The 12,943-nt window shown below is 47.8% G+C and overlaps 1 protein-coding gene across 2 annotated transcripts in view; it reads left to right on the plus strand.

Moving 5' to 3' along the window:
- The first annotated feature begins 12,530 nt into the window (after positions 1 to 12,530).
- Positions 12,531 to 12,943, plus strand: part of TRIM55 (tripartite motif containing 55) — a 38,672-nt gene continuing 38,259 nt past the window's right edge. For both annotated transcript variants that reach the window (XM_026842393.1, XM_026842394.1), the window contains exon 1: positions 12,531 to 12,896. In XM_026842393.1, coding sequence (XP_026698194.1) covers positions 12,708 to 12,896 — 189 coding nt within the window. In that variant the 5' untranslated portion in view covers positions 12,531 to 12,707. The remainder of the gene's footprint in view (positions 12,897 to 12,943) is intronic.

Here is a 12,943-nt window from a genome sequence, read left to right on the forward strand (position 1 = left end):
GTGTTGGGGCACGCCCGGCCCCCAGCTCCGCGCATCCTACCCCCAGGCGTCAGGCCCCCAGCGCCGGGTGCATCCCTAACCTTGTCTGCGCTGTTGTTTTTGGAGAGGGAGAACTTAAAATTCCCCAGCCACGGGTGGAGGTTACGCAGCGGACATCTCATTTTCCCGCTGGCATCCAGGTCCAAGCTCCCTATCTGATGTTGCTCCACCATGGTGAGGAGCTTTTAAATTACAAGCTGGGAACAAGCCGCATCGAGTCACCTCCTGAAATATCTACGCTGACAGGGAAAAAAAAAAAAAATAAAGGAAAACATCATAATTTCATCCAGTTCCCAAATGCTGGGAGTTGTGTCATGCCCCTTTGGTCCTAAATGCTGTTCCCCCACATCACCAGCAGCCCCTGGGGCCAGCAGAGCCCGTCGGCTCCCGTGGTGTCTGCAGGAGGAATCCTGGCTGGTGGGAGGAGGAGGTGGGATCTGCCTGTTTTCCATGATGCTGCAGCAGAAGAGCCTCGTAGCCTTTACCCCACGCTTGCTCTTGTCTCCGCAGAAGGACCCCAGAGAAGACAGACAGGGCCCGAAGGGCTGGGACAGGCTGTGTGGTGCAGCACAGAGCTGATCTGTTCAGAGGGATAAGGGCAGCTCCGAAGGTAGCAAGATAGCAACAGCACCTTGTCTGCAAGGTAACCCCCACTCCACTGTCACACAGATACCTCTCCCATTATGACATGCCTGACTCACACCTGCACGTTGGTTCCTGCCCCAACACCTGAGTTACTCTTAGTCTATACCCTGTATCCTCTTCCTGCAGCTCAGCCATCAGAGACAATGCTCTTTGGACTGTTGAGAAGGGCTTTGCCTTTGAACCTATACAAAGCACCATGTTGGTGCTTCAAGAAAGGAGACCAGTGTCCTGATGACTGTGGTCTCAGTCACTTGGTATGCTCCACAACAGCCACAACGTCTCAGAACTTCTTTTCTAGTTGTTCCTTGTCAATTAGATGCAAAATGAGTTTTGCTTTTCCAGAGAGAGGCAGGGAACATCTCACAGCTTCGTAACATTTTGGATTCAGCCTCAGGATTTCTTGGTGACACTCACTGCCTGCTTTTCTGAGCCCTTCACTGACCTTACAGCAACCAAAAGTGTTGATCCATCACTGATAATAACCTGCATGTTAGGGAGCTGCTGGGGTTTTTCCTGATGTTAGCCTTTGCTTGCTGTTAGATTTTTGGCCTGACACTTGTCCATCCAGCCTTTCATAAACAGGTCTGTACCGAAGACAGCCTGGCTACTGAAAACAAACTGCATATTTAGCCCCAGCTTCATTAGGCAAACAAACAAATAAAAGCCAGTTAGGGAGCTGTGGACATTAGGGAACATGGAAAAACATAAATGACTCTCCTTTCCATTCCTTAGGAGCAGGATGGGATTCACATAACCTGCTGCCAGGAAAAATGCCAGCAGCTGTTGGAGACAGACATTAATCACCACAGCCCTATCTGAACATTGCTACCGTTCCTCCCTCAGCAGCAGTGATTTTGCCAGACTACTGTGATAAGTGATGCCTTTTGGCTTGACTTGCTTGCGAGCACTCCTTCAAGTCATGGACCATCTTGCAGAGTGCTGAAGGTATTACATTTTGGATAGCAACAAGGATTTTGAGAGCGAAGTTTAGAAGGAGAATGAGCCAGTTTATCAGCTCCTTGCTCTAAAGTAAAGAGGTCCCACTTCTCCTTCCCTCTTTTCCACTGCACCCAGCTACACAACTTACCTTATCCTTGTTCTGGTGGTCTATGGCCATTCCAGGCACCTGAGTCAACTTGATAACCCAGCAAAGATGTGGGTAATTTTCTAACAGTCTGTGAGGTGAATTGGCTCAGCTGATGCAAATGAGGGGACCAGACCTTGCAGCCAGGACCAGCACAAGGAAGGTAAGAGGTACAGGCTGCCTCATCTCGTTGACCAGAGCAGCTCAGTCACCTGCAGTTGCTCGTGGATCTGCAGCCTGAAGGAGATGTGTTGTGCTGAGACAATGAAGCAGAAGACAGTGGGAGCAAGGTGTGAGAAGTGGAGCAGGTATCTGGTAGGTGAGAGGTAGAGCCACTGTCTGCCTCCACAGACACCTCACTTTCAATCTCTTATTTCCATCCTCCCGTCATTTTCCTTCCTGATCTACTGAATTTTTGCAGGTGCTAGTAAGGTGGGTGGTGAAGAGAGGCCAAATTCCTCCTGATTGCCTCAGGCTAGTGTAGAGGGGTAAGCACGAAGGGAAGCAGCTCCTTCATAAGCAGAGACTTGCAAATATCTCCTCTTTTGCAGATGTGTTTTGTTTTTTTTTTCCCTGAATGAATTATGAAAAACCACAAAGTGAATGAAAGGGGATGAATATGTCCAAATGGCTGGTGGGCATATAACAACAGGAAGAATGTAATTGCAAACAGGAGTTCACAGAGGTGGAGGTAGTATCTTTTTCTAGTTGGGCAGCTTGGACTTGCACTTGCTCCCCCAGTTGGAAGCCAGAGAGATGATCCACCACATACCTGGGCCAGGCAGGATAGAGAGCTCCCATGTATTTGCTCAGAGATCCCAGGGATCTTACCCCTGCCGCGATGCTGGGACAAAGGATGATGTTAGGAAAGGGTAGTTTCTCAGATTTCCATGCACTTCTAACAGAATTGCTCTGAGCAAACAAGGCCACTGAGTTTTGTCTAATGAAGCGCGTACTGCATGCAAGAACAGCTACTTTGTGGTGCCCTGAAATTCAGAAAGCAAGTCCAAGCGAGACGGGCCCTGCTCGAACTCAGGAGAGGGCTGAAGCCAAGAATGATGCTTTGAGGCAAAACCCTGGTCAAGCGGGGAACCATCTTCATGCCTGGAGAAAGCTGGAGCCAGAGCTGGGAAATCAGGCTAGTGGTCTGGGGAGAGAGTAAATACAGGTAAGAGCTGGAAATGGGAAGGGGTGATACATCTCTAGAAGACACTTCTCCCTTCCTGGCTATTACCTGTCCAGGGAGGGCTGCGGCTGAAGGAAGGCACATTCAGTAATGCTTTGGGTATTACAGAGAACAAGCTGGCAACTTGGAGTGCTTGTAAGGTGCCCCAAGCTCTATGTGGAGATTTACCACATCCTTTGGCAATGAAGGAGTCATTAGTATCCAATTACACTGAAATCATACTTAATTCAAGACAGGTTAAGACAAAAAGCAACTAAAAACATTTACTCACAGCTGCCAAGATAGATAAATGTATAAAAGAGGTAGGTGGAGAAATGAGAGAAAACCAGGCTTCAGTTACTGGCTTTGAAGATTAAATCAGTAAGGCCATTCCCTCATATCCAGGCATTTTGCTGCAGGCTCTTCTGACACGGTGAGGAGCAGAGAGCCTATCTTCTTCCACACCTTACACCTCAGTCTGTGCTGACCAAGAAGTAGTTCCTCATCGGGGAACAAAGCACCTCTCATGTCTAATTTTCTCCCAAAATCTTCTTCCCTTCCGGGGAGTTCCACCACTTCAGTATGGATCTCATCCTATTTCTTCCTTATCCAGGAGACACGCTGGCCTTTCCTCTTGGCAAAAATAAGAATTATTTCATTCTTTTAGCATTACCTGGCTAGCTAACAATATCTTGGTTCAAGTGCTAAGCCAGAGTGCTGTCATGGCAAAGGCACTGGCTCAATGTGTGAACGCCACCATTTTATTTTTCTCTTCTTTTTTTTTTTTTTTTTTTTTTTCTGTAATAATGTAAACATCTCTTGTTTACCCTGCCTGCAATCATTATTCTGGTGGGCATACAGCAAAGTATGTGTGCCTAATCAGCCTTGGTTTGAAGGGAATATCTTGCTTCAAGCTGGTGATGGGGTCAGGAGCAAGGGAAGCAGTCTCTGCCTGCTCAAGGAGGCTGCTCTTTGGTTGGTGGGACTTGCTTTTCAGGGAAAGGGTGAGACAGTCCACTCCCTTCATGGAAGAGGATAAAGTAGTTGAAGGTTGATGTGGGAAGGATGAAAAGCAGGTTGCTGTGGTGCTGCAAAGTAGAAGAGGAGGTGGGGGAGTTGTGCTGGGCTTGAGGAGTCACTTTGAAGGGCTTGTTCCACGCAGAGAACATCCTGGGACTTAGCACTGTGCATGCTCATGTGGTCTCCTTTCTTACCTTGTTACTGTGTCTTTTTTCCTTTGCATCTTCCACTTGGCCCTGCCAACTTTCTCCTTCCAGTTTTACAAAGTGGCTTCACCTAGGGACCACATGGAGATACCCGTTAGCCAGTTAGCAGCAGAGTTTCTCCCTTAAACTGGAAGGAAATATCCCAGCACCTTTTTGCCCTCCCTGCACGGATCCTGCAGCACATGGAGCTGAAGGAGGAGTGTGGACAACACTAGCCCAGGGCCAGAAAGCAGAGACACTGATCCTGCTGCCTCCCACATGAGAGATTGTCCCCAGGCTTGACTCCTGACCTTCACCAAGGTGTCTGTCAGGGGTCCAATAAGAAGTCCCGTGATGAGCAAGAACCTTCCTCCCCACCCCAAAACTCCCTCTCTTTTGAGCTGGCATTGGAACAAATGACTAAGGGTTACCCTGAAAGCACCTCAGTCCCTCACTCTGGGAGCTGAGCTATCAAAAGATGAGAGATGTGGTCCCGAGAGAGACTCCTGGCAGAATCCAGCAGCATCCCCAGTCACAGGAGTGTGATGGCAAGTGGCAGACACATCACTCTGGGATAGGGGGAACCAGGGCCTAAAAGGCAGCTTGAATACAAATTTTTTGCTGCAAGGCTGTTGCCTCATGTGAAGTGCTTCGTAGCAATAATTAGGGATGGAAATAGCACCAAGGCCATACTACTTAGGTAACTGGAAGAGATGTGATTTGTAGTCTACCCATACGTAAATCTGTTATCACCACTCTCGAGTTTGTGTTACAATCTTTGGGATTATCAGAAGCAGCAGAAACATGCTGTGTACTGCTCCAGCTTGTCATCTCCCAAGGTTTCCCTGAAGTTAGATTCCCTGCACACCTGTAGTGGGGTAGAGATGAGGGAGAGCCAACCCCACAGCATTAGAAAAACAGCAACACAAGTGACGTGAGGAGGCAAGGCTCGCAACAAGCGCACCCATCAGAGAAATGACTTTGCACCTGCACCAGAGCAGCCTCCCTCTCTGCTGATGGCTGGGTCACCCTCCAGGCTGGGGACAAGTTGTGCTTGGCTGGATGAGGTGGAGGCATGGGGAGAATGGAGGGAGAGGAGGGGAGAGAAAGCCTCAGACTCTTTGTCTTCTCCCTAGATCGTGGTATGAGATTACTGTGATGCAGTTTGTGGCCATGATCTACTCGTTCATATTGCCCAACCCTGACTGCAGGGGGTGGGACTTCACGGTGAGACATGTGCACCCTCAGGCAGCTGAGGCAAAACACAAAGTTCACTGCAAAGCTACCCCTTCTACGGCAAGGTCAAAGCCTTTGACGAAGCACCCAAAAGCTGATTTGTTTTGTGGCCAAAGGCCTTGCTGTCTGCCCTTTCTTTCCTTCTGTTTCCTGAACTCAGCCAGAATCAGAAAGGCTGACTCCTGGGGAACAGCCTGATGGGAGAGGGGGACACAAGACCGCATGAGCAAACGTGGGCTAGTGTGCTTGAGATGCTTCCTGAAGTCATAATTCAAAAGGATATTAATCTAACAGACTTACGCTTGGTACAATGAGCACAATGTCACAGCGGATGGCATCCCTGATCATAGCTAAAATGTGTTCATTCAGCTCCTGCCCAGCTTGAAGGCATTTCCAGCTGTTGTTGTCCTTGCAAACTCCTGCATCTCTCTCATGCATTGTCCTCCCCTACACTCACGTGAATCTCACATGAGGGAGCAGGGGAAAGAACTTGGCTGGAAAATGGCCAAAAGGCAATCTTGCTCTTCTAATCTGACTTTCAAAAGAAAAAAAGACATTGGCACTCAGAAACGAATAGTCATGCTGGCTTTGTTATATGCCTAAAGAGCATTTACAGGGCAAATGAACGCATGAAAGGAAAACAGAGGAACTGGAGGAAAAAAAAAAAGCTAAAGGACAGAGGTACTACCTCTGTTACCAGTCACGTGCTAAGCAGGCCCACAGAGAGTGTTTTTGTTTAGCTGTAATATCATAGCATTTAATCCTTTATCTTCCAGCAGTGAATCTCTATTCTGTCCTGGAGGAATGACCCTCAAGGTGAGGATGGACAAAAACATAACCTAGACCCACCTAGGGAGGTGGGATGGAATCTCAGCAGGTCTCTGATGTGGTGTAAAGTCATGTGCTGAGTATAACCTTAAAACCAGTCTCTCCTTTGAACTACAGACCTCAACATTGTCCTGGAGAAAAAAAGAACCTGTGCTCCTCTGCTCTGCCAGCTGAGCTATGGAGGAGATATACTGAAATAGCATCAAGAGTGGCTCACGTTGAGCAGACCAAGGCTAGGGAGAAACCTGACACTGGGACAGAGCTGTATCTCTGCGAAGTGATGAGCTGACACCAGCTGGGAAGCCTGAGCTGGACCTGTGCTATGAAACGCAAGTCATGTCTCTATTGAACATCACTCTGCTTTCTTAACAACAGAGCTGGTGTTGCAGCAGCAGGGTTTAAAGGGGAGTGCTACAGCCTGTTAAGGCCAGAGCAGAAATCAAATCTGACCCCCAGTCAAAATTCCTACTGTTAAGTCTGCAATTGCCTTTTCCTTGAAATCTGGTATGCTCGGGAGGCCCCCTCAGCATGTACGTCCAGCCCTGTTGTTGCAGCACTGGCTCCTCCGCTACTAACCCAGCACTAAACACTCGTGTTATTCCATAAAATGCAGGAACTCGGGGAGGAGCCATCATTCCTTCCTCTCTGCTAGCAGGGGAGACATGTAGCAATGACCTACAAACAGGCTCCCATGGGATGCTGTCACAGCAAAGTAGAGGGGAAAGGTTCAGGGCTGCATTTGAAAAGCAGGGGACTGTGCTAAAATAGTAAAGCACTGGGTCACTTACTCTCCAACAGGAAGCAGGATTCTCCCACTTTCTAACTGGTGCATTCTCCCATTTTTCTAACTGGTTTTGTTTTATTTATATCCTTTCTTCTTTCACATCTCATCCTCACTGCAGGGCATATTTGGGGGTGTGAAAAAGCAAGCCTGTGCCTGTTATCTATGAAACTTGTCCCTAGCCCTGGAGAGGACCTATTTTTAGGTCGGCAATAGTGGAGCCCTATTTCTTCCCGACATGCAGTACTTCCTCCATGGAGTTCTTTGGACATACTTTTATCTACTTGTGAAATGTAGATCCCTTTCTAGCAGTAATGTGTTGAGGAGATGAGGGTTTGGAACCTCTGGGCTTGTGAAGTTGTGCATGGTTTGGAGAGATGCTGGACCACTGATCTCGTGTTTGTTATTGCACAGCACCAGCATGAGCAGCCTGTTTCTTCAGGCTCGCTGATTTTGAAACTTTAGAGAATACAAATAATTTCAGGGAAGATGATAAATACCTTGGTTTAATTACCATTCGGGATCACCCTGCCTCCCTGAAGGGTATGGCCCAACCACCATTTCTCATCCTGATCTCAAGGACTGTGAGAAAACCGGGACTTTCTTGTGGGAGGACTTTCTATTTCCCTGTGGTCCCCCAATCCGGGTTACACTTGGGTCCACACATGCCTGCTGGCATTGCTGGGGGAGCAGCAAGAAGCCATAGGGCCCTTCTTCTCCCTGTCAGGCAGCTGGGAACAGCAACCCCATGTCTTGATGTCCTGCCAGTGGCAAAGCCATGGCACACAGGGGTAACTCCCCAATGGAGTTTGTCCACAGACTCTCCCTGTTTAATCCAAATTCTGAGGTTTGTCTGATATAATTTGTGTTGGCACTGCTGAATCTGGAATAGAAATTGTAATCTGCCCTTTTATCCCATGTTTCTATCTGTTTGCTGCAAACCATGGAAGTTCCTTGAGCATGAATAAGTCCAGAGAAGGCTGCTTTCGAGCACTACTCAGCTCAAGTCAGTGTCCATTCCCTATTCCAAAGAAAAGGGCAGACATCATTCCTCTCTGTAGCTTGTCACTGAAATCCTGTTCTCCTGCACATTTGACGTCCTCCCAGTGACTCACCCTTAGAAGTGCTTTGAGCCCTGCTGCAGTGATGTTGTATGTGTAAAAGGAAATTGTGAAAGATGTCATTATCTCCTGCATTGGTCCTTGTTTTCCTGGAGATCTGAAACCATCTGTCAGATGGTTTTCAGAAGGACTCTAAATACTGACCACATATGGCCTATCATCATGTATGAGATACAGAAAGACAAATATATATGTCGAATGGTAAAATGACAGTCTCAAAAGGCAACTGTTTTTGAAAGCACTTGTCTATTGCAAAGGCTCTCTTTGCCGGCATACATTGAGTCATGTACAAGTGTAGTTTCAGTATTTATCGTGGGATGTTTAGCGATCACAATAAAATCGTGAAATGCGAGATACCGTTTGCAGTTTGCACTTGTATAGGTAGGAGGGCTTCATATTATAGCTGGCTCATTGGCATAGTAAGTTGTTGCAAATGTAAGTGAAATCTGAGTTTTCTGCAACATGCTGGCCGTAGGTGGGAATGCCGGTGCTCACCATCCACTGCTGAGGAACTGCTCACTGCAGGGTAAATGGGCACAGATGAAAGGTGAGATGAATGGCCTCCCCTCTACCTCCCCAAGGGATTCTTGGCTAAAAATACAAATATTTTCAGTCAAAACAACAAACAGGATGGGGAGAGGGGAAGGCCACATTGACATTTTACTCTAAAGCTCATGTTCAGGTGGGCAGAAGTGGAGGCAGCAGCCATTTTTGTTGGGATATTGTGTTGCTCAGGCAGCCGTGACGTCTCGCCAGAGGTGAGCAAGGCAGGGAAAAGCTGGGGGTAGATGGTCAGGTGGGTCCAGGTGTCCTCCCATGCAGTGGCAGTGGCTGCTCCCCAATCTTGCCCTGCAAGGGCACCCACCAGCCCTGTCCTCTTCCAGCAGCTGAGCTCTGGCGCAAAGCGCCCAGGTGAGCCCCGATGGCCTCAGGAGTGTGGGGAGCTGCTGGAGGCAGCGTGGTGGGGGTGGGTGTTGATTCCTGCCCAGGGCACCATGGGCAGTTGCCCACCTACTTTAGGCAGCTTCCAGTGGAGGGGTCTGCCTGCTCGTGGGCTGGGTGGCAGGGGTGACAGGGTTCTTGCTCATCCCTGAGAACAGGCAAGAAGTGGGGTGGCAACCGGCATCCCATAGACTGGGAGGTCCACATCACCCACCACATCCAGGTGAGGGTGTCTCAGCAAGGAGCCTGGTGTTTGCAGAGTGGGATTTATCTTTGTTGGGCTCAGTGGGGAGGTAAGTCAAGTGGGAGTTATCCTCTAGCAAAAATAAGCTTTTTCTCTTTGTTTCTCTTTGTTTTCCAGTCATGCAAGAGAGCCACAGGGCAGATTTTCTGTGACTGACACATGATAGCTTCACAGCACTGGTACAAGATAAGAGGTTGCAGAGGGGAATTCTGTGAATGCAAAACCCAGGGATGTCATTATGGCATTGAAACATGAACCTGGACATCGCTCAACCTCTCTTTCCTCCTCCAAATCCCTCTCCTAAACCCACTGCTTTGCAGCCAGCCTTCCAGGCTCTCCTGGCTGTCAGTCCACAGCCTGCAAGCTGTTACTCGCCTGCAAAAATAGAGGAGTTAGAAGCAATGTCTGTAAAAAAAAAGCATATCTCTAGGAACTAATATCCTGGTTGTGTCAACAAAGCCAGGTAACGTTCCTGAGCAAGCAATACTTCGCAAAAAATATAATTAAAAAATTATATTTTCTTCTTTGTGATGGCTGGCAGACATCCAGAGTTTCTGTCCAGAGGTAGGTTTAAGCAGGTCCTCTTGTCCTTTGTTAGTCCTCTGAGAGATGGCTTGGCTTGGTGACCCTTTGGAGGTGGACAGCTGTGCATGATGGTGGTCTTCCCTTAAGGGTGTGGAAGGGGAGGAAGGGCTGCCAAGGAGAGACAGGAGGGTGCCAGGCTCTTTCTCAGTGCAAGTCATTCGAAGTCCAGCCTAAGCTATCTGTGCTGAAGACCAGCTGCAGGACCATCCTGTGGCTCTGCAGCCTCTTGGGCTTTGCTCTTCTCTTCCTGTACAGTTGTACAACTTGTGGCTTTCCTGGCACTTCTCAACCAGCTTTCACAAGCATGGCTGAGCCTCCATAGTTCCTTACCATGCAATTACTGCTGTGGTTTGTAATACTTTGACAGAAAAACCTGTACTAATTTTTCACGTGTCTGAACTACATATTCCTTGTGAGAAAAATATTTCAGCTTAGGCCTTGCTGCAGAAGGTGGGTTTATCTTTGTTTTGTCAGTTCCTTTTTGTGGTTGTGCTGTTTATTATCTGTTCCATATTAGTGTGCTTCACCACACAGAAAACCAGCAGCAGACTGTCCCTCACCTTGTTGCCATCGGATGTCCTCTGCAGATGAATCAGGTGTCATGCTCAGCCTGTTAACAGAAGGTTTTTGTGGGCTACAACAGGTATAAATCCACCAGAATTACATCCCAGAGTCACATTACAACCTGAGAGGTGCTTCAGTTCATTGTCCAAAGGGCTATCACAGCAGCAAAATCCCCCAGCTTTTTTCCATGCTGTGAACACCCCCGTCCATACCTCACCATATGCATGTGTTCCTGTGGACTGACATTTCTAACCTTCAGCTTTTCCTCACAGAATTTCTCTGTTTCTGCCTGTGGAAGTGCCTGCCTTGCCAGGCAAAGACAGCTTTCCTCATCTCATTCAAAGCCCCTTATTAAAGCAGGTTTTTGATGCACGAAGGGCAGCTGACTCAGAGTTAGGAGGATAAGAATGAGGCGTTCAAATTCCTCCAGATGCGAAAGTCACCTCTGACCTGGCCACAGAGGGGAGGGGAAGAAGACAAATATCTCTGGTTGCTGCCAGGAAAGGCTCCCCGCCAGCCCTGCCAAAGTCCCAGCTGTCCGTGGCTCAGCTGCCGGAGCCACTTCTCCCACTTGGCTCTGGGCTGTTGTCTGCACCAGGCAGTGGAAGCAAAGGTGTGATTTCAAACGGGTTTAACTAAACTAGCACAGATTTCCCATGAATACAAGATTCTAGATAAATCTATTTGGTTTTATGTGACTGTTGACAAATGTGTATGTTTACATAGGGAAAAGTCCAGCCCTATGGACTGCAAAGGGGTGCAGGATTTCACTCAAACACTTAAAATGTATGCAAGGCATTGAAAATAAAATAGTCAATCATACATTTAATGTGATTCACTGCCATTGCACGCAGAGAATAGTATTAATTTTAATATGGAAATCAATGAAAACCTTCCCTTTTATGTTTCTCTGAAGTGCAGAGTTTCCAGACTGGTGTTGCATGCGGATAAAGGGCCCTGCTTTGAACTCGGGGTCTGTCCCTGAACACATAGGGGACTCACTCAGCTGCTATACAGCATATTTCAGATGCAAGTTTTGAGGTAGAGCTTTCTACAAAACATTTAGCAGAGAAAGTATTGTAGTTATTGATTAAAAGAGAAGACAATATTCTCATTACATGTACAGTACAGTGGCAAAGTGATTTTATACAGTACATGCAGGTACTTTGGCTTAAATTTGAGGAGGAGATATTTATTACTTGTACAGTTGTGTGATAAATTATTGGCAAGTAGAAGCACAGATGGCTTTCCCTTAAGATCAGGCATCACATGCCACAAATTATCTGGGAAATTGTCATTTTAAAAATAACTCTGGAACAAGTGCCAAGCTGAGAGGGATATCAGTGTCTAATAAACAGATATAAACAGAGCAGTGCCCAAAACTAAAATATATTTGAATTAAACTATGCGGAGAGAGAGCATATACAATTAGCACCTATTCTCTAGCAGTACAAATGAAAGCTTTTCATACTGTATTTCTTCTGTCTCTTTCTCATCAGAAAATTCAAATAATGTTTTTAGTGCATATTTAAGCCGTTGGGGAGTTAATGGCTTGAATAGTCATGTTAGATTCTTATGTTACAGCTCCTAAAAAAAATCATACCGGAAGAAACTTAAGCACAGTTATAGGCAGGCAATTTTTTTTAAACTGGTTTTCAGGGTGGTGACATGTTTATTCCCTGAAGTGGCTGAGCTCTGGCGCAGCCATTGTTCCTATTGTCTTCTTCAGCAACCATGTGTGCTTCACACCTTGGAAAGGCAAGATCCTGGACCCTGCCAAAACACACAGGCAAAGTTCCATCCTGCATCTCATGGCTACGGCTGCTTGCTCAAAACAAAGTATTTATTAGGCTGCTGCATGTGGCTGCGCAGATTGGGGCAGCCCTACACTCTCCACCACAGTGCAGAGATAAGAGCAGGGAGCAGGTTGCATTTGCTTATCTCTCGCCCTCCTCCTTGAGGGGTGAAGGCTGCCATGTGTGAGTGAGGAGAGCCAGGGCCCCGCCGGCTGCACCCCCCCTCCCTGTCCCCCCACCAGCCGTCACCTGTCCCAGCCTGTCCTCTCCTCACGCGCTTATATGGGCACGGCAGGATGGCATCTTGTGACGCCGCGCTGCTAAAAACAGCCCCGGCTCCCTTCAGACCCTCGTTTAAACGATGTCCTCCGGCCAGAGCAACCCAGAGAGCCTCTGATCGCAGCACAGCCTTGGACTTATTTCAAAGGAAATTAACCCGGAAACCCCTCCGTGAGGCCGTGATCCTGAGCGTATGCCCCTGGAAAAGCTAGGGATGAGCACCTCCCTGAACTACAAGTCCTTCTCCAAAGAGCAGCAAACCATGGATAACCTGGAGAAACAGCTGATCTGCCCCATCTGCTTGGAGATGTTCACCAAGCCTGTGGTCATCCTGCCCTGCCAGCACAACCTCTGTCGGAAATGCGCCAGCGACATTTTCCAGGTAGGTTTCTTCCCACAGAAAGCACTGGCTGAAATGAATGGAAAAGC

The sequence above is a fragment of the Athene cunicularia genome (genome assembly GCF_003259725.1).
Source record: "Athene cunicularia isolate RWA chromosome 2 unlocalized genomic scaffold, athCun1 chr2_part1, whole genome shotgun sequence".
Classification (NCBI taxonomy): Eukaryota; Metazoa; Chordata; class Aves; order Strigiformes; family Strigidae; genus Athene; species Athene cunicularia.